A 21,681-nucleotide genomic window follows, 5' to 3' on the forward strand; every position below is an offset into this window, starting at 1 on the left:
TTCATCACGATGATAGAAAGAAAGCAATTCAGTGGAGCAAAGGGTGAAGATCCTAACCTTCACATTGCAGATTTCTGTCAATACTGCAATACTATTAGGCAGAATGGGGTAACGCAGGATCAAATCAGGGAGATTCTTTTTCCCTTTTCTTTATGTGGAAAAGCTAAATTATGGTTTAATGGTTTGAATAGAGCTGCACTTGGTATTACTAACTGGGAGACTCTTGCGTTGAATTTCTATAATAAATATTACCCTGCAGAGAAAACAGCTTTATTAAGAAGCGCCATTCAGAACTTTGCCCAGGAACCAGATGAAGCATTATATGAAGCTTGGGAAAGGTTCAAAGATCTGCAGAGGGAGTGTCCTCACCACAATTTGGCTAAGTGGCAACTAATTCAAGCCTTTTACAACGGATTAGGAAATGCATCTAGAACAATTTTAGACTCCGCAGCTAGCGGTAGATTTATGAATTTAAATGTTGATGATGCAGGTCAGGTTATTGAAGATATGGCAATCCATAATTCCCAATACGGGAATGCTAGAGGTTTTGCTCACAAGGGCAAGCATCATGTTGATTCAGTCACTCTTTTGCAAGCCCAGCTTACTTCTATTTGTCAGAAATTAGATAATCTTACCACGAACAATTCTAATTCCGTTGCTAATGTTTCTGCTGTTGCTAATAATGCTAATGATGCTTTTTGTGAAAATTGTGGCAGTGTAGGTCATTATGAACAAGATTGCAGGAGTTCTATGGAGCAAGTTAATGCTTTCCAAACTTACAAGCAAAATAACCCTTACTCCAATTCCTACAATCCTGGCTACCGGAACCATCCCTACCTATCTTACCGTAGCACCAATGTTCAAAATCCTCCACCTCCACAACAACCACAACAAGCACCCCCTCCACAGCAGAAATACTACCATCCTCATGCCAATCAGAAACCCCCATCACAACCCCCTACTACATCTTCTGACCCTGCTTTATCAGAAATTAGGGCAATGCTGACTAATATGCAAAAGCATATGGAGAGTAGAGATCAACAGATTGACTCTATTATAGCCCATAATAAAGTCATGGACACCCAAATTGCCCAATTGTCCTCTACCCTTCAATCTCGTCAGCAGGGAACTTTATCAGCGCAGGGAATCCAACCAACGGATCATGCAAATGCAATCACCCTAAGGAGTGGTTCACACTACGATGGGCCCCAAATGCCCAAAGAGGATGAACCTGAATTATCTGACGTTGCTAATCCTGATTCCTTTGTACCAATTTCCCCTGCAGGGCTGCAGGGTAAAATTCCTGACGCTAATATTTTTGATGATTCATTGCAGGGTACAACCCCAGGGAAGGATACACCCCAGGAGAAGAGTAGGGAAGCACCACCAATTATCAAATTACCTTTCCCTAATCGCCAACTAAAGACTAAGTTGGACAAGCAGTTTGGTAAGTTTCTGGAGGTTGTTAAAAATTTGCAGGTAACGGTTCCTTTTACTGAACTTATTACACAGGTTCCTGCATACGCTAAATTTATGAAAGATATTCTGACTAGGAAGAGGGCCTTTATTGAAGTAGAAACTGTCGCTTTTACTGAGGAGTGTAGTGCATTATTACAAAATAAATCTCCTCCTAAATTAAAGGATCCTGGTAGTTTTTCTATCCCTTGTCATATTGGTAATGTCTTCATAGATAAAGCATTATGTGATTTGGGTGCTTCTGTTAGCGTAATGCCATCGTCTATTTGTTCTAAATTGAATATGGGAGAATTAAAAATTACTAATATCACTTTGCAAATGGCAGATCGTTCTGTTAAATATCCCTTAGGTATTTTAGAGGACGTCCCTGTTAGAGTCGGTAAATTTTTCATCCCTGTTGACTTTGTTGTTTTAGACATGGCTGAGGACACACAAATACCCATTATATTAGGTAGGCCTTTTCTCCATACTGCAGGAGCCATTATAGATGTTAAAAATGGTAAACTAACCCTATCTGTTGGTGATGATAATATTACTTTTAATTTAGGGAAGGTTTTAAAAGGTCCTATGCTTGAGGAAAACTGTTGTTTGATTGATGTGTTGGATATAATGGATGATATTTGTGATGATAGCTTGACACAGATTCTTGCAAGGGATCCCTTGGAAGAAATACTTTGTGGTAATTTGTCTGCAGGAGATGCGAGTATCTGGAGCAAGGAGGTGGATATTATTGAGAAAGCACTTGCCATAGAAGAACTGGATGACAAGGAAAATAAGAAGGTAGTAAAATTAGTTCAGGAATCGAAACCTGCAGAGGTAAAGAAACCTGAACTAAAACCTCTCCCTTCTCATTTAAAATATGTTTTTCTTGATGAGCAGGAAATGAACCCTGTGATCATCAGTACTGCACTTGATGACCCACAAATTTCCCAACTTCTAGAGGTTCTCAGAACCCACAAAAGGGCAATAGGGTACAGTATTGATGATCTCAAGGGTATTAGCCTAGATTTTTGTATGCATAGGATACACCTAGAGGATAACTACAAGCCCTGCATTCAACCCCAGAGGAGGTTGAATCCTAACATGCAAGAGGTAGTCAAGAAAGAGGTTATGAAATTGCTTGATGCAGGTATCATCTATCCTATTTCTGACTCCTAATGGGTAAGTCCTGTACAGGGGGTTCCTAAGAAGGGTGGGATGACTGTTGTTAAGAACGATAAAAATGACATAATTCCCACTAGAACTGTTACAGGGTGGCGTATGTGCATTGATTATCGTAGATTAAATGTCGCCACTAAAAAGGACCACTTCCCTCTCCCCTTCATTGATCAAATGCTTGAGAGGTTAGCGAATCATAAGTTCTTTTGCTATTTAGATGGGTATTCGGGATTTTTCCAAATCCCGATCCACCCCGAAGATCAGGAAAAGACAACATTTACATGCCCTTATGACACTTTTGCATATCGGAGAATGCCTTTTGGTTTATGTAATGCACCTGCTACTTTTCAACGTTGCATGATGAGTATCTTTTCTGAGTTCATAGAGTCTATCATGGAAGTCTTTATGGATGATTTTAGTGTCTATGGTTCTTCATTTGATGCATGCTTAATTAACCTAGCTAAAATCCTGAAAAGATGTGAAGAATGCAATTTGGTCTTAAATTGGGAAAAATGTCACTTTATGGTGACAGAGGGAGTAGTATTGGGTCACATTGTATCTGATAAGGGCATACAGGTAGACAGAGCAAAAATTTCAGTGATTGAGCAATTACCTCCCCCAGTAAATGTTAAGGGAGTTAGGAGTTTCTTGGGTCATGCGGGGTTTTATCGCCGTTTTATCAAAGATTTTTCTAAAATTGCTAAACCACTGACTCAGCTTTTGCTAAGGATGCCCCTTTTGTTTTTACTGACGAGTGTCTTGAGTCTTTTAACAGGATCAAGCAGGCTTTAATTTCGGCGCCCATCATATGTGCTCCTAATTGGAATCTTCCCTTCGAGATCATGTGCGATGCAAGCGACTTTGCTTTAGGAGCCGTGCTTGGACAGAGGAAGGACAAAGTTTTACATGCTATCTATTATGCTAGTAAAACTTTGGATGAGGCTCAAATCAACTATGCCACCACAGAGAAGGAGTTTTTAGCTGTCATTTATGCTTTAGAAAAATTTAGATCATATCTAGTTGGTTCTAAAGTTATTGTTTTTACTGACCATGCAGCTTTAAAGTACTTGATAGCCAAGGCGGAATCAAAACCTAGGCTACTCCGGTGGGTTCTCTTGCTCCAGGACTTCAACATTGAAATTAGGGACAAAAAGGGCGCAGAGAACGTTGTGGCAGATCACTTGTCACGAATCAGGTATGATGAGGGTAAGGATTTTCTCCCTATAGATGATTCTTTCCCTGATGACAACCTGTATGCAGTGGTAGAGCAACACCCCTGCTACGCCGATTTTGCAAATTATTTAGTGGGTGGTACTCTACCTCTTGACTTATCCTACCAGCAAAAGAAGAAATTCATGTATGATGTTAAACATTATTTTTGGGATGATCCTTTTTTGTTTCGTGAGTGTGCGGATGGATTATTTCGCAGGTGTGTTCCCGAATGGGAGGTACACGGTATTCTCACTAGCTGCCACACTTCACCTTATGGAGGACATCATGGTCCCTCTAAAACAGTGGCCAAGATAAATGAGTCAGGATTCTATTGGCCCACCATGTTCAAGGATGCTAACATTTTCGTGCAGGCTTGTGACTCTTGCCAGAGGACCGGCAACATCTCGCGGCGGCATGAGATGCCTCAAACTGGTATTTTGGAAGTTGAAATTTTTGATGTTTGGGGTGTTGATTACATGGGACCGTTCCCTTCCTCTAGAGGGAACCGCTATATACTAGTCGCCGTAGATTATGTATCCAAGTGGGTAAAAGCCATTGCCACTCCTACCAATGACGCCAAGGTGGTCCATAGGTTTTTCAAGAAAACCATTTTTCCTAGATTCGGAGTGCCTAGAGCCATAATTAGTGACGGAGGATCCCACTTTCATGAGCGGAAGTTAGATACCCTCCTAAAGAAGTATGGTGTTTACCATAGGACAGGGCTAGCCTACCATCCCCAAACTAGTGGCCAAGTCGAAGTGTCTAATCGCGAGATTAAGGTCATCTTAGAGAAGGTGGTAGCAAAATCTAGGAAAGATTGGAGCGATAAGTTGGATGACACCCTATGGGCATATAGAACCGCATTTAAGACCCCTATAGGTACCACTCCCTATAGACTTGTGTACGGAAAAGCATGTCATCTTCCGGTAGAGTTAGAGTACAAGGCATATTGGGCTATTAAGGAGCTCAATTTGGACGCTAAGCTAGCGGGAGAGAAGAGGCTTCTACAACTTAACCAACTTGATGAGTTTAGGTTGATGTCCTATAATAGTGCGCGAGTCTACAAGGAGAAGACAAAGAGATGGCACGACAAGATGATCCTTCCGAGAGAATTCAACGAGGGTGATAAGGTGTTGTTGTTCTACTCTAGGCTTAAACTTTTTCCAGGAAAGTTGAAGTCAAGGTGGTCGGGTCCTTTCACAGTAAAACGGGCCAACAAATTCGGTTCCGTAGAGTTGTTTGATGAGAATGGTAATGAATTCAAGGTAAATGGTCAGAGGCTTAAGATTTATCATGACGGGGCTACGATTGGTGCAGTTGAACTCCTACACCTGACTAGTTCCAGCTCACCTTGAGAAACCTATGGTAAGTAGGTCGAGCGGGACCTAGATAAACCAGCGCTTTGCGGGAGGCAACCCGTATTTTACTTGCTTTTATTTTTGTTTTCTCTTTGTTTTTCTTATGAGAGGAGAGAGGAGGGAATTTAATGAGTTTTATGAGCTTTTGGTACAGTTTACAGGAAAAGAGTTAGTCAAATTTTGTGGAGGAAAAATTTCGTCAAATCTTGCTCTCGGGCCCGGCCGGGCGAAGTTTCGCCCGACCGGGCGCGAGAGTTGACGTATACGGACTAAAAATTGGCCCGTCCGGGCGGGATTACGCCCGACCGGGCGCGAGAAGAGACCTCAAAATTGAAGGAAAATCGCCCGACCGGGCAGTGAGACGCCCGATCGGGCGCGAGACAAAGTTGCCCCAAGGGCGAAAGATCGCCCGATCGGGCGAATTGACGCCCGATCGGGCGCGAGAGAAAGAGCATGGGGTGGGTAAGATCGCCCGACCGGGCTCAATACCGCCCGGTCGGGCGCGAGAACTAATAGAAGAGATTCGTCAAGATCGCCCGACCGGGCGGCCCATCGCCCGGCCGGGCGCGTCTACCCGGCTCCCTTTTCTTCTTCTTCCTTCGTTTTTTTTCGTCATTTCTCTTCTCATTCTTTTACTTTCTCTCTCTAAAACTCTAAATTTCCTCTGACTTCTCTCTAAGATTTCTCCTCCTTCTCTTACCCAAATCCAAAACTTTTTACATTTTCCTACTCCTCTCTTCATCCTCTACGTTTCTATACCAAAATTTCTACATTTTCCACAACATAAAATTTCCGACCACTCCTAATGGCGGCAAAACGGGGAAGAAGTTTACTCGGGGGTAGCTCCAGTTCTTCACAGCAGTACGATCCGGCGCTCCAACTTCCCCAATGGCCGACGATCAAGATCGCAACGGCGGAACAACGGGAGAAGCTCGAAGTGTTATACGGTCGCGAGGTAATCCCTTCACGGTGGTTACACCTCCCTACTTTAGAAGCTTTAGGCATTTTTGGTTTTGTTAGAAGATTTTTAAATGATATTGGTATGCGTAAATTTGTTGATATGCATTATGCGACTTACCGTGAATTAACTTGTGAATTTTTGTCTTCTCTTGTTATTCAAAACCATAAAAGTGGTCCTAAATTAATATTTAGGCTTAACAATAAAAACATCACTCTTACTTTTGCGGAATTTTGTAAATTGTTTGAACTGGAACCGGAATTAAACCGCCAATGAAATGCTGAATTTAAAATGGAGGATGTTTATTTAGCTTTAACTGGTATTCCACATGTGAACGCCCAACATGCTAGTGCTAGGCCTATTCATCACCCCATCCCCAAATTGTGGCAAAGATTTGCCGGCGTATGTTTCCTAGGTAGAAATGAACCCCATAACTGTCAGACCTACGAACTTGCTGTGATTGGTCATTACATTTTTGGGTATGAAAAACTGAACATCGCCCGGTACATTATTCACCACCTAGGTAGGCACGCCACGGCCAGCAACCACCACACTACCCCTATCCGTCTTGGTGGCCTTATCACTAGGATAGCCATCAAGAAGGCCGGTTTTGTAGAGAGTGGACCTCATAGGATGACCAACATGGGGCCGGATACTTACATGACCTCTAGGTACCTTGAGGAGCTGGGGTGGTTGAGAGCGGACGAGAACCAGGTCCCCCATTGGTGCATTAGGACAGGGACTGAACAACCCTTGCCTATTTTTCCTTTGCCCAACCCTGACCTGACCGCCTTTCCCCCAGGGCAGGAGTCTTATACTTATGCCCTGTTAGTTGCCCATGCTAGGGGTGATGATCCACAGCAGGCCCAGCCACCTCCTGTACAGCCCATTCCCCAGCCACCATCACCTCCCCGACAGTCCTACTCCGTCCCTCACGGTGACTCTGACCCAGTTTGGGATTTACAGAGTATTGGCCAAGCCATAGGTCGTATAGAGCAGACCCAGACCGAGTTTAGGCAGATGATAGGCTCTGTTGACCATAGGTTAGGCTACCTCGAGAGGAATCAGGGTAGGGGGCTCTACCCTATTTATGATGATTACGCTCGTCGGGGCAACATTCCCGACGATGCGGTTTACCCAGATTGGTTTCAGCCCCCACCCCAGGGATACGATAGGGATCCCACTGCCCATGGCATTTACACAGACTATTCCTCGTTCCATGGGTACGGACAGGACATTCCTTTTGGGGGACCGCCGGGGGGGGACTTTTCACGCTAACTATTTTGGTAGTGGCTCTTTCGGTGCAGATGGTGCCGGTTCCAGTGGTGGAGCAGGTGGGTCCTCTCATATGGACCAGGATGCGGATGAGTAGCCAGCTGGGCTACTTTCGAGCCAATGAGGACATTGTCCGATCTTGGCTTGGGGGAGGATTTTTGGATTTGGTATATACTTTTCTCTTTCCTTTTCTTTATTTTTGTTTATTTTTGGTGTGTTTTGTTAGTTTAGTTTTATTGCTTTCTAGTTTAGTCTATTGTTTTCCTTATATGAAAAATACAAAAAAAAATTGATTGAAAAATAAAAAAAAAAAATAAAAAATACGAACCAATGAACTGTAAATCATGCTTCCCTGTGCCCCATACTTGAGAAAAATTGTTTTGATTCTTGGCATTTGATTGTGAGCATTGTGGATTAGTTGATCATAACTTGAAGTTTAATTATTTGGATTCCTAAACATGCGTCAATTTTGTCCAACTACTTGTGAATATAGTGCTTGACTAGTTGATTTGGTTAGGAATGTGTGATTAGTTCCTGGTATGTCAATGAATTTGAGTATTGGTTTGCAACTATGAGTAGTGTTTCATGACTCAATATTATGCACTTGTGGAGGACAAAGGCATTTGTTATTTTAGGTGGCCTTCAGATTTATTTAGATACATTTGTTCCCTTCTTGCTACCCATGTTGTTGCCTTGACCTTTTGTTGTTTATTTGCCACATTACAAGCCTAATTTGCCCCATTGGTTACTAGTCCCAAGCTTGGCTTGGGGGAGCTATTAGTGAGTGAGGTGAGGGAGTTTGTAGTGTGCACATTATTTGCTCAATTGGGTGGGTTTGAGAAGTTATTTGTTCTTGATCATATTTTTATTTGATGAGTTTTATTGTGTACATATTTGAGAAAAATAAAAGTGTGATGAAAAAAAAAGGAGAAGTTCAAAAAAAAAATAGTGAAAAAAATGAAAAAAAGAAAGTGAACTTCTAGAAAAAAAAGAAAAAAAGAAAAAAAGAGCAAAAGGAAAAAGTGTTTGATGTTCAAATGTGCTAAGTGAAGGTTGATCAAAAGAAAAAAAATTGAGTTTCATTGTAAATATTTGAGTTTTGAGTTCAAAGTTTGTTTATTCACTCTTGTTCCTTATTATTATATTTTTATGAGTGAAATTGTAAGTTTTGGGATTGATTTTTATGATTGGAGTATATTTGGTGGATTTGTGTTGGAGTTGGTTATGTTGGAGATGTGTATGATCATTATTTTTGGTCATGGGTTTATTTAGGATATGGCTCCCTTATTGCATAGCTTTTCTCTCACATGTTCCCAAATTTATCCTACCCTTTTCCCTAGCCTTACATTACAAGCTTTAAAAGACCTTTTGACCTTGTGCATAGAGTTGTGTAAATATGAAAGTGTTGTTTATCAATGCAAGTTATGATTTGACATATTCCGAGTCGACTATTAGGTTGAGTGTATGTCTTTTTAAACACACGAGTGTTGTGAGTTGGGAGGGCATTGTTCACATTAAAGGGGTTGGGATGGAGAGCGATCGAGTACATCTTTTACTCGCCACATAAATGAGAGTTGAGTGTGTGAGCACTAGTCTTGAATTCTATATGCTCTTGTGGTTTGCTCTATTTGACAATTGTTGGTGATGAAGGGTGATTAGATGGATAGGATTGGTTGATTTGGAAGCATGTTCACTTGATTTGCCTTTAATCGTTTGTGCTTGATTTTTATATTGGGGTGAGGCATGTTTTATTTGTTCATTGAGGAGCTCCTTGCTTAGGGACAAGCAAGGGTTTGGCTTGGGGGAGTTTGATGTGTTCATTTTATATATATATTTATCCTCGTCCCTTGGTCGTAATTAGTAGTGTTTTTGGCTCAACCGAGCCACTTTTATTACTAATTTGTGTTTTCCAGTGCTTGGGTAGTTTTGCTTGTGTTTTGTAGGAATTTGCGTACTTGGAGCATTTTCCCGGGCTTTTAGAGGAGCATCTACAAGTATTGGAGGACCGCGACCCAGTTCGATAGCCCAAGACCGATTGGAGGCATCAAATCGGTGATTAAGGGCTCGATTATGAAGATTCGAGGACTTGGGCCAAGTTCGGAGGCCCAAGGGAGCAAGTTTCGAGGCCCGGAAGCCTCGCCCAAGGCAATACGCTCCGCCCGAAGGCGGGCCCGGTCGGGCGAGCCACCGCCCGACCGGGCGCGTGTCCCCTCTCAGCAATAATTAGCTTTCCGATCAATTTTGTTTAGCGTTTTAGAGCTTGCTTAGTATTAATGTAATTTTTATTAGGCAAGAGGACGATCTTTTCTTATTATTATTACTCTAGTTTTAGTTTCTCTCCTCCTTCTCTCTACTTAACTTTCTCTCTCTAGATTTTATTTTCTTTCCTTGTTCTTCACACTCTTGTAATTCCGCCGTCTTGGTACGATTTCTCCTTTAATTAATTTCAGTATTTTATTCTTTCCGATTTATGTTATGTCTTGTTTAATTATTATGCTTTGTTTAGTTTTGATCATGTCGGAGTAGTTTCCTTCTAGGGTTTATGGGGATCTAATAAATAATATGAAGGGGTTAATTATATGATCGTTAATTATTAATGCTTAATTGATTTCTTATTGATTGTTTACATGCTATGCAATTAGATTTGGCCAGATTTGATTGTATGAGTTTAGCAATATTGATTCGAGATTCGAGAGATGAGAATTGATGTTTAGGCTTAGTTTCAATAAGCAGATTAATTTATAAATGGTTAGGTCGAGATTCGAGAGATGAGATTCAATACCGGTAAATTAATTCTGTGATTGTAATACGTAGCGAAAGCCCTTTACGATCTGATTAATTAATGCATTGATGATTGGTTATCGTGTTTACCCTGGAATATTGTTTATTAGTGAACCTATACCCTAGACTTTATTATTATTGTTTTCTTCCCTTACTCATTCTCCCTACTTATATCCTTCGTAGTATAGACTTTTATTCACAAAAATATTGGTTACTTTAATAATTTAGATTATAATTAATTAATTAGGAATAAAAAGACTTGTTTCCCTGTGGATTCGACCCTACTTCCCTATCTGCATTAGCTAGTGGACTTAGGTAATTATTTTTGATTAGGTGATACGACTTTAGCCTGTCAGGGTACGAATCCAATCTAAAAAAGAAAGGATCCGCCCTATAAAATAGGCCTCTACTTTGTTCAGCTCGTATTCATGTGCGCTTTTCGAATAACATACAAACATTAGGTTTAATCCTAACTTGTTTATCTATGTTGGTTGAATATTAATGCACAAATAAAACTATCATTGGCGATCACTTGAGTTAAAATCACATTAGCCTAAACCAAATTAATAATTATCTTATTAAGCGTGATTTCAAGTACAAATTCCCTTTAACAAGCATAAAAGGTGTGATCAAGCAATAACAATAAAAATATAATATCAAGCAACATAATCATAAAGCAATAATCATAATAACAATCATAATATAATGATAATCATGATAAGGTATAATAAAGCTTAATAAAATAGTAAGATCCTAGGCATGATACTAACAAGATTAATAACAAATCCTAGCATGTCACTAAACAATAAAGATCAAAGCTTTAAACCTAACATGGCACTAACATGATATTAGAAAGCATAAAATAACATCCTAACATGATACTAGGAATTAAAAGCATCCTAACATGATACTAGGAATTAATCAATAATAAACATACTTTCTACATTGAAAGAGGGTAATAAGATTACATACTTTGAAGCCTCGTACCTCTTTCTAATAACAAAATACACAAGTTAGTAAACTTCAATGAAAATAATAAACCAAAGAATTAAATTAAATAATTGAAAGAAAGAGTTATAAAGTTTAGACTGGATTTGGGACCAAACCTTCAGAAAAGTATAAACCTTTCACGTCTAGGGCGAAGGCAACTTCGAACTTGGCTAAGTGATTCTAAGTCTTGTGAATGCGGAATTGTGTTTTATAAAAGGTTGGTTTAGAAAGAGAGAGAGAAAATAAGAATTGAGTAATTCTTAATGAGAGTTGATGAAAATTGATCGGGAGAATTGATGAATAAAAACAGAGGTCGAGGACCCTATTTATAGGAAAATAGTCCGGAAAATCATAGAATTTGATAAGGAATAAAACTCCACTCTGTCGCCAGAAAACTAGACTTGTTGACAGAAATTTATCTTGTCGCGAGGCGACAGGCTTGTCGTTTCGCGACAAGACAGTTTTTTGCGGATTTTGTTTTTATCATATCTTTTGATCTAGAAGTCCAAATAAGTCATATAATATGTCGTTGGAAAGCTCTTGAAGTCTACTTTCTAATGCAATTAAAATCAGATTAAAATATTTTGTAGGTAAAAAGATATGAGCGAAATAGTAAAAGGGTGTCAGTTTTGGATAGAGTTTCGTATTCCTTTCATATCTTTTTCGTTATAGCTCAGATTTAATATTATAATATATCATTGGAAAGATAATTTCAAGATCTATCCAACTATATAAAATTTGGATAAAAAATATGAGGCACAAAAATAATATCTGACTATCTTTGAACAACTTTAAATTCGAATAGAATTAAAACTTTAAAAAAGGAAAGTTTATATTCAAATCAAATTCCATGATCTTATCTTTTCAAAAAGGATAATTAAGATCTTTTAGAATCTTATACAAGATTCTAATCAATCCTAATTAGTTTAGGAATAGGATTAAACCTTTGGACCCTCCTCATGATCATTGGGTCGTAGGTAAAATCCGGTTTGGGCCCAATTAAGTATTTTGGCCATAACTTCCTCATTATTCATCGGAATTGGGCTTATAATATATCGTTGGAAAGGTCTTTTCAAGCCCCATCCAACTACACCATTATTGGACCCTTATCATGGACCAAACTAAATAGGATTGGACGTTTTTATAAAATAGAGTGGGTTTTCAAAAACAGAAAAAAGATTTTAATAAAAACTAACCGCAACACTTGACTTTTCACACTTTCACCTCATTCGATTATGGTTCGACGCAAAAGGTATTCATCACTGGGTTTGGTTTTGGGGAGACACAAATGGGTGCCTACATTAATCAAAACCCTAATTAAAACAGCGATTTCTACCCTGAATTCAAAAGGTTACTTGCGACATTACCTCCTTCAACAAAGCTTAAAGAGCTAACGAACAGTCGTCTTCGTCATCTTCTGCTTCTTCATTGGCGGTTGCATGATCTTCAATGTCCGTTTCGTTCACTTCTTCTTCAATGGCGGTCGCGTTCAATGGGTCTTCAACGGCGGCTGTGTCACCATCAGATAAGTCGAAACCTTCTGAAAAGAGTGAGTCCTCCATCACCAACATCTTCCTCGCCATTTTGCCTCGAGGTTTTCACCTGGAAATGGCGAAGGTGAGGTTGAAGACAAAGAGGAGTAAAAACTGAAAGGAGGAGTAAAAAGTAAAAGAGATAAAAAAAAAAAGGGCAAAGTTGTCTTGTACACTTGTATATTTGATTATACACTTGTATTATACCTTGTAATTCCCTTTTTATTTGATAAAGTGATGTAGTAATTATACCTGACATGTGGGACCAATCCCTTTCATTTTTTCCTCCGTTCCGCTCGTTATGTAACGAAACTGCATTACTACTTCCTCGCCTTGTATAAATAAAATTATTTATTTACCCCTCGGTATATATATGAGTACATACAACGATTATTAATTTAAAATGCCTAGGGATGGCAACGGGTCGGACTCAGAGCGGATTATGCTAAATCCGACTCCGACTCGAAAGGATGTCGGAGGTTAAATCTGACATTCGACATCCGACTCCGACATCCGACTTCGACTCCAAATTCAAAATCCGACCTCCGACTCCGATCCGACCCGACTCCGAATTTTTTTTCATTATTTTATATACTTTGAGATGTTGGGCTATTAGGGCATTTACAACCCACACCCAATGCCACCATGAGCCACACAAAATCCCACTATCTATTGGAGTCGGAGTCGGATAATCCGTCAAAGTCGGACATTTGTCGGAGTCGGATTTTTTTCTCGGATTTTTTGTAGGATCCGACTCCGACCTTCATCCGACTCGGAATCGGATTATTTTAACTGAGTCGAACTCGGATTACTTTTTTCTCAAACTCGGAGCGGATTTTTTTTACCTCGGATCGGGCAGAGTAGGGTCGAATCCGGACTAGATTGGCATCCCTAAAAATGCCTCGCGTAAAATGAGCGTCGCGACCTGTAAGAAAAAGTATTGGTCCCGCAATGGCCACAAGGCCACAGTCCAAATTCTTACAACAATTATTCCCCTTTTAGCCACGTAAACCATCCATCTAGTAGCTTCATTCATCAATTCATCATCAAAGATCCTTGTAACAATGCACTCTCCTTGAATAAATAATAAACCACGTTAATTGTGTGTTTATGTTACTGTATTTGTAGCTTTATAAGCGTCTCCACTCTCTTGTATTCTCACTCTCAATTCTAAACGTCTCAAATTCGACTCATCATTTCATTTGCAAAATGGCTATCGAAGTTTGTGTCAAAGCTGCTGTCGGTGCTCCTGATATCCTAGGCGACTGTAAGCCCCCAAATTTTTCATCTACCTTAATATTTGTATAATTTGGTGGTTTATTTGGTGAATTTTGTTGTGATTAATCTATAATTATGATAAATTAGGTCCATTTAGCCAAAGGGTTCTTTTAACATTGGAAGAGAAGAAAATCCCTTATCAGATGCACCTTATTGATGTTAGTAACAAGCCCAAATGGTAAAATTCAACCTTGTTTTCGTCATTTATGATCAAAATTTTTGTGGGGTTTTTATTATCTTATTAATTTTTAATTATTTGTGAAGAAATTGAGGTGGGTATTTCTTGTATGTAATGTTTGATTATATTTTTTTTAATAATCATGAAGGTTTTTGGAGGTGAATCCTGAAGGGAAAGTACCAGTGATTAAGTTGGATGACAAATGGGTTTCTGACTCTGATGTCATTGTTGGCCTTCTTGAGGAGAAATATCCTGATCCTCCTCTTGTTTCTAACCCTGAATTTTCATCTGTGTAAGTTTTCTTTTCATGTTTAGTTTTGTGTATGTTATTTGGATTTAAGGTACTCGTGTTGGAGATGGGTACGTGTCCAAGTATCGGATGTTATTTTATGACATGTCTCAATAACTTTGGTTTAAAATGGAGTGTCTAAGCGTCGTTACTCGTGTTGGAGTGTTGAGGGTTTGACATAGATACTTAAGGTGAAAATAACGTGTAGTAGGATAACATATTTATACATGTTTTTATAAATTAATCAAGTTTTTTTAATGGAGCAAAACATGCTGCATCTTGTTCACAGGATGTTTGACTCAAAGTTGTTATTGTCAATTGTGACCTTAAGAATGAAAACAAAACTTGTTATTTTCATTAAAATTTTTTTATGACTTGTTTTATTGACTATTTTAGAGGCAAATATCAAGGTTATAGTCAACAGGTTATGAAGGTATTAATCAATAAAATCAAGTTCATGTTATTTGGGACCCAAATGAATTGTTATCTTTTGGTCAATGATGTATACTTCATTGCATCTTTGTGAGTTGAATCCACCACCGCCTTACGAATCACAGTTTTTAGGTTATGTAATGACGAAATTAAGTTTCATTTAGCTGTTTTGTTTACCTTGTTTGTTATGTAGTAGCTAGCCAACCGATGGTTTTTACTCAGAACTAGTGAATGAAAACGTCTAAGATCGTAGGAATTTTTGGAAACTCATGACAAAGTCAGATTTGGTGAATCTTGACGGAGTCACAATGGTGTTTTTATTGCTTGAATATTATATATTTTAAATTTATAATTAATAATACAAGTACAAAACAAACTAGATTGATAAACCGAAGAAAGTAATTCATGTCTACAAGCTACTGCTCTCTAGTGAATTTTCTCCATCTGTGATACGGAAATTTTCATGTTATCTAAAGGGTGACGTTTTTTGGAAGGATGGAAGGGCAATATGTTTCTTTTGTACTGAGAATCCATCTAGCTGTTTAATCAATGTTTCTTTTCTTTTTGCATATCTTACTAGCATGGAGGAATCTGATTCCAGATATAAAGTAATATTGACTTGATGGAAAATATTGATACTTTTGGTCACTTTGTAACATTGACTACTGTATGAACTCAGGGGGTCTAAGATCTTTTCAACTTTCGTGACTTTCTTGAAGAGCAAAGATGCAAACGATGGGTCTGAGCAAGCTCTGCTTGTTGAGTTGAAGGCACTAGATGACCATCTCAAATCTCATGTATGCTTAAACACTACAATTTTACTATTTTTATCAATTTGGGGTTGGATAATTAACATTTTGGTTTCTCGCTATTTGATAGGGACCGTACGTGTGTGGACAGAAAGTTACTGCTGTTGATTTGAGCCTAGCACCGAAGCTCTACCATCTTGAGGTAGCCCTTGGCCACTTTAAGAAATGGTCTGTTCCTGAAAATTTATCTTGTGTTCGTGAATACATGAAGGTGAGAGTTCCTTTATAATTGTTTGGCAAGTGATATTCATTACATATTCATTGGTAGTCTTCCCATCCTTTTAAATTACTATGCCCGTATTTTGCTAGTTTTTGTATTTCACCAACTTCTCAGACTTTAGTTGCTTCTGTGATTTTGTGGTTACAGTTCTAATATCTTTTTTTTTGTTTTTTTTGAATATGAATTACCTAAATTGTGATATGATGGAGCTTTTGATTGGCTCTGGTAACTAGGTCAAAATAATGTAGTCCTGTTTGAGGTGATGTTAATACTTAATACCACTATTTAATCCTACTTGCCTATCAAATCCGAATAATCATATAATTACCGTGGTTTCTAACTCGTGATATGATTGATCTTTTGAGTGGCTTTGGTAACTAGGTCAAAATAATGTAGTCCTGTTTGAGGTGATGTTAATACCACTATATAATCCTACTTGCCTATCAAATCCGAATTATTATATAATTATCCTGGTTTTTAATGCAGATAAAGGTCCCTTCATTTTTACCGATCACTGTGATCCCCCAATAATGTCGGCAAGTCACTGTGAAAAAGCATTTTCTTAATGTTTAAAATTTTTTTTTTTAAAAAAAAAAAAACACTGACCCCCTAAATTTGCTAATTGTATGTCCTACAAGATATCTGCTGATTATTCACACACAGTTGATCCTTATTCTTTTTTGTCATCTATAAACAAGATCTCTGCTGATTATCATGTATGTAATGCTAAATTAATGCTTTGCAACATTTGCAAAGTGTGATGGTGGATAAGTACCATACTGAATTTTATACGTAGGACGTGTTCTTTGTCATCCTCCCTCTCTTTAGTACTTGTGGAATGTGTATCTACATAAGCCCTTGCTTGTAACAATCAGCCAAATCCCTAAAATGCTCGTTATAGGAAGTTCAATACGTTGAATTGTTGATAGGTAACACTCACAGAAGTCTTGATACCAAAAAAAAAAAAAAAAAAAAAAAAAAAAAAAAAAAAAACGAAATTAGCTTAGAGTTGCTTCAAAAGAGTGATGGTAAGACCCAGTGTTAATTATAAGGGTCTAGCATAAGTCAATGACTGCTGGAAGTTATAATGGGGAGTTTTTATCCTGAATCATTCCTCCATATGCTACTCTTAGAACATTAAACCTTATGTTGGGGCAAAATGTTGGTTGGAGGGTATATTTTAGAGAGCTAAAATTGTTGTATATCTGTATTCTATATAGAAAATAAAATTGGAAATGAAAGCTGCTGTGTATTTTTCAACCTACAGAAACAAAATATAAAAAGAAGCCAAAAGACTGCATTCGTGATAATGGAGAAAATAGCAGTGACTAAATTACAAAGTACATTTAAAAAATGACAAACTTCATTTTATCTTTATATAACAAGGAGTATAGAATTGTAGAAATGACCGTTGATGGAGAAGCATTGTATTGCTAGCAAATTAAAATCTGGCATACGTACTTTATACTATTGAATACAATTCCAATTAGTTTCAATTGCTGCTATTTGCATTGTTGCATGTGCCACGTTTTACATATGAATATATGATGATCTTCCATATTTGTCTTCTACTCCTTCATATTAATCAGAAACACTACTATAACTAAGCTAGTGTGAATCTCTTGATAGGCAGTGTCTGGCTGGTTGGTTTTTATATCATCATCATCACCAATTTGCTTGATGCTCTTTGCTTTAACATGACAGTGCAAGGTTTAGCTTAAATAGCTATTCTAATTATTTGTACTTGTCAGTTGCTAATTTACAAAATAGCTGTGAAGGGTGACATCCATTTGCATCTAGTTCATCATTTGAAGAATTTGCTCTTACGTGATTTAGTTATCTTCCGGTCTTCTGATTAGCTGATTTATGGATTTGCAGTTACTCTTTGCTCGTGAGTCTTTTGAGAAAACCAAAGCAGCCAAAGAACATGTTATTGCTGGTTGGGCACCAAAGGTGAATGCATGAATCTGTATCAGTAGATACTGAACAAAATACTAGCAGAAGTTCATTATGATCTTGTGCTGGTGAGGCATTTAGTATCGAGGTTAATATTGAAATAAAAAGCATTAGCACGAAACTGATGAATTGGTGCAGGGATGTTGCTTCAATGCTTGTAACCAAAACATCATTTCGAGTATTAATGCACATAATATGTGGTTTATAACTTTGTTGTAGTGTTTTCTTCTCGCTCTATTTTTGCCTTTTCCGTCGTGATTTTCATCTGCCAAGGAGGGTCTGGTGTGGTTTAGTACTTTAGTTTGTTTACTCATAATCTCTGAACTGTTTAAAGCTTTAAACCCAATTCAGGGCTAATCTATAATGTTAGCAATCATTGACGAGAAATAATAATGTAATTTGAGAAATGCATAGGAATTCAATATGATATGAACCTACCAAGCTCAAAATATAAGAGCTTGGTTAAGAATGTAGAAGAGTATATGTAGACTGCTACAGAAAGTTGATTGTTCTCATTCTAACGGTGGTAGATGTGGGCTGTGTTCAACTGTAAGTGAATAAGTGGGTTTTGAGGGAAATCCTTGCTTGGGCTGTTTCTATTCCAACTTCGTTCTTGAATTTGTCAAAATATCCAATACGTCCAAACTCCAAACAACATATGCACGCATAAATTTAAAATTTATAATTGAATAACTTTACAATTTACCCATTTTTGTCATGCATATAATTCGTTCGTGTTTTTGTAGGTCTTAGCAGCACCCTGCACCACTCCCTATAAAATGAACCTTTAGTAAAAAAAAAAAAAAAAAAAAAAAAAAAAAAAAAAAAAAATGTTTAGTACTAAAAAGTGAAAATGTTTTTTAAAAAAGGTTAATGCTATACATAGCCCTTAGGGCTACATATCTATGTAATATATAAAGAGAAGAGGTGTTTTTGGTTGGGAATTTTTGAGTGGACCAGTTTACCCTTCAAAAAAAAATATTATATATGATAAAAAAATAAATTTTATTTATAGTTTAACCTTAAGAAAATAACTTCCATTTGTAACTACTCCATAAATTTAGAAAGGTAACTTCTCTCGTGGTAGTTCATTTTTTTTTTTTTATGATATTAATCAAACACTTGGTGTTTTAATAGTCAGTGTTTGTAATTTTGCATATTATTTTTCAGCTTTCATAAGAATAACGTAACATACTATAATTTAATTAGTAGTGTGAATATTTATATCGTGCAATGCTTAAAATAAAAATATATAAGATCGTGTAAAAGTAAATCTAGGATTTTTTTTTTGCATGGTTTTCTTTTAAAACTCATCCCTTAAATGAATTGTTACATTTACTGAGTAATAAATTATGTCAATATATCATTTTTGCAAATAAGTAAAGTATATAACATTATGTACGAAAAATAAAAACGGGATAGTCGTGCATGCATTGCGTGCGCTTCTAAACTTAATACGGACGAAGACAATTCAATGGCTATGATAGCAATTTAATGAGATTTTGTAATGCCTCATGAATTTGAAAATTATTTTCTATCTTTATTTAATAATCATTTTATTATTTAATTGGATTTTAGAATAATTTTTTTTTGATATGTGTGTGTGAAAAATAAGGTTTTAAGTCTCAAAACCTCTATATGAGAACTCTTTATTTTATTTTTTTTATTTTTTTTTGAATGGTATATGAGAACTCTTTATTATGTGAGAATTGTTGCCAACTCTTTATTATGTGAGAATTGCTGCTCATTTGACAAATGAGCAAAGAATTTCATGACTATAAAAAATATGAACAATTTTTTGTTTTTTGAATAAAAAAATATGAACAACTTTTAAAAACAAACAAAGTTTAAGATATAAAAAAAAAAAAAAAAAAAAAAAAAAAAAAAAAAAAAAAAAACTAAAATAAAATAAACTATGAAAATGTATATTATTGTTGCAATATAGCTACTCCGTATTATATTTTGTGAGAAATGGATAACTAATTAAATACATACAAGTATATAGCTTAATTTGACCATACAACTAAAGTCAATATTGATGTATTGTAAACAAAAGCTCATGATAGTGACCAAAAGACAGTTTTAATGACCCTACAATTTTAAGCTTCATTTATTACATTCTAATTATTGGTAAATATTGTACACTGTACTATTTAGTTTGATTGCAACAGTAACGAATTTGACAACCCATCTAAAATTACAAAGAAAATTTAGCCCAATATTTTTTGATGTTTTTCATTTTGAGATTCCTTGAGTCCCCACATGTCGTCCTCTCAAGCACCGCCCTTTCGTTAGTACTCCACGTGCTATCTCTTAACCCTACTATTAGACATGTTCAAGAATGACTTAGTTTAAAGAAAATGAAATTATAAAAACGAACCTAGTTCAAGAACTTTCTGAAATAAATTAATAAATTACTCCCTCCATTCCTAAATTAGATTCATATTTCTACCATTTATTCTTCACATAATAGACAGAAACAAGAATATAATTTAGGGATGTAATTAAAAAAAAAAAAATGTAATTTAGGGACGAAAAGAGTAGATTCCTAGAAAAATAGTTATGAGTTTTCAATTTTTGGGTATTAAATATGATTGAATCATTATTGTGAAGATACTTGTTTTGACTTGAACATTTTTATTTTTGTAGATTGATATGATTTGGATAACCAAAACACATTTTTTGTGATCAGGATGAATTTTTAACTAAACATAACACATGTGTATTTCCTACAATGACAAATGAATAATACAGAGTTAATTAATTAAGGTTAAAACATAAAGAGTAGCTACTTGCTATACTATTTTAGGATTGAACTTTTTTTGTTTAATCGACTTTACTTTTTGGTGACAAGTGGAGTAATACGTCCTTTAATTACTTTTGCTAGTTTTGACTTTTGAATATTACCGCCTTTTATTAATTTATTACTTACCTATTAATTTTTATTTTACCATCTTTTACTTTTCAAATGTTTCATGTTCATCACTAGATTACATATTTTGTCCAAGTGAGCCGCAATGAATTTGCTCATATTTTACATTCTCTTCCTTTAGTTATCGAATATCGATCATGTTTAATTGCATTTATATAACAAAAATTTAACTTGGTTTAGGGAAAAGCACTAGTGGCATGATAAATTCAACATATTTAAAGCTCACACAAAGAGAATTAAGTCACTAACATATATCGATTATAATTTTGGTAATGCCGTTTGGGCTCACTAACGCACCGTTCCAATCTCTTATGAACGATGTCTTTCGTCCCTATTTAAGGAAGTTTGTGCTAGTCTTTTTCGACGATATCTTGATATATAGCAAGGCAATTGGGGAACACGAGAATCACTTGAAGTTGGTCTTGCAAAGGCTAGAGGAACACAAATTGTACGCCAACATGAAGAAATGCGAATTCGGGAAATCGGAAATTGCCTATTTAGGCCATGTAATTTCGGCAGAAGGTGTCTCAATGGATGGAGATAAGATAAAATCCATCCTTGAGTGGGAGATACCACGAAACCTCATGGAGTTACGGGGATTTCTCGGGTTGACCGGTTACTACCGGAAGTTTGTAGCACACTATGCTCAGATAGCTGGCCCATTAACATCTCAATTGAAAAAAGAGAGTTTTGGGTGGTCGGAAGCTGCTACTGCCGCTTTCCAAAAATTAAAGGTCGCAATGACCACGGCTCCTGTTCTGGCGGTTCCGAATTTCAAGGAGGGGTTTGTGGTGGAAACCGACGCATCGGGGTTTGGATTAGGGGCGGTGATGATGCAAGGTGGGCG

The 21,681-nt window shown here is 37.0% G+C and overlaps 1 protein-coding gene and 1 non-coding gene across 2 annotated transcripts; one reads left to right on the forward strand and one right to left on the reverse strand.

Moving 5' to 3' along the window:
• Nucleotides 1–270: 270 nt before the first annotated feature.
• Nucleotides 271–377, reverse strand: LOC145596328 (small nucleolar RNA R71). The gene has a single exon (XR_014103173.1). It is a non-coding gene; the product is annotated as a small nucleolar RNA R71 (small nucleolar RNA).
• Nucleotides 378–13,781: 13,404 nt separating this feature from the next.
• Nucleotides 13,782–18,139, forward strand: LOC145596195 (glutathione S-transferase DHAR2-like). The gene is made up of 6 exons (XM_081652620.1): nucleotides 13,782–14,007; nucleotides 14,106–14,196; nucleotides 14,345–14,488; nucleotides 15,597–15,714; nucleotides 15,797–15,937; nucleotides 17,825–18,139. Exons 1-6 carry the CDS (start codon nucleotides 13,950–13,952, stop codon nucleotides 17,909–17,911), a joined length of 639 nt encoding a protein of 212 aa, XP_081508746.1. The 5' UTR covers nucleotides 13,782–13,949; the 3' UTR covers nucleotides 17,912–18,139.
• The last annotated feature ends 3,542 nt before the right edge of the window (nucleotides 18,140–21,681 follow it).

The sequence above is a fragment of the Chenopodium album genome, chromosome 19 (assembly GCF_948465745.1).
Source record: "Chenopodium album chromosome 19, dcCheAlbu1.1, whole genome shotgun sequence".
In the NCBI taxonomy this organism is placed as follows: domain Eukaryota; kingdom Viridiplantae; phylum Streptophyta; class Magnoliopsida; order Caryophyllales; family Amaranthaceae; genus Chenopodium; species Chenopodium album.

Excerpts from the sequence above, each read along its gene's own strand:
- LOC145596195 (XM_081652620.1), top strand. The coding sequence starts at position 13,950 with ATGGCTATCGAAGTTTGTGTCAAAGCTGCTGTCGGTGCTCCTGATATC. Across the intron at positions 14,008-14,105 it reads TCCTGATATCCTAGGCGACT|GTCCATTTAGCCAAAGGGTT; the intron begins GTAAGCCCCCAA and ends ATGATAAATTAG. Across the intron at positions 15,715-15,796 it reads ATGACCATCTCAAATCTCAT|GGACCGTACGTGTGTGGACA; the intron begins GTATGCTTAAAC and ends GCTATTTGATAG.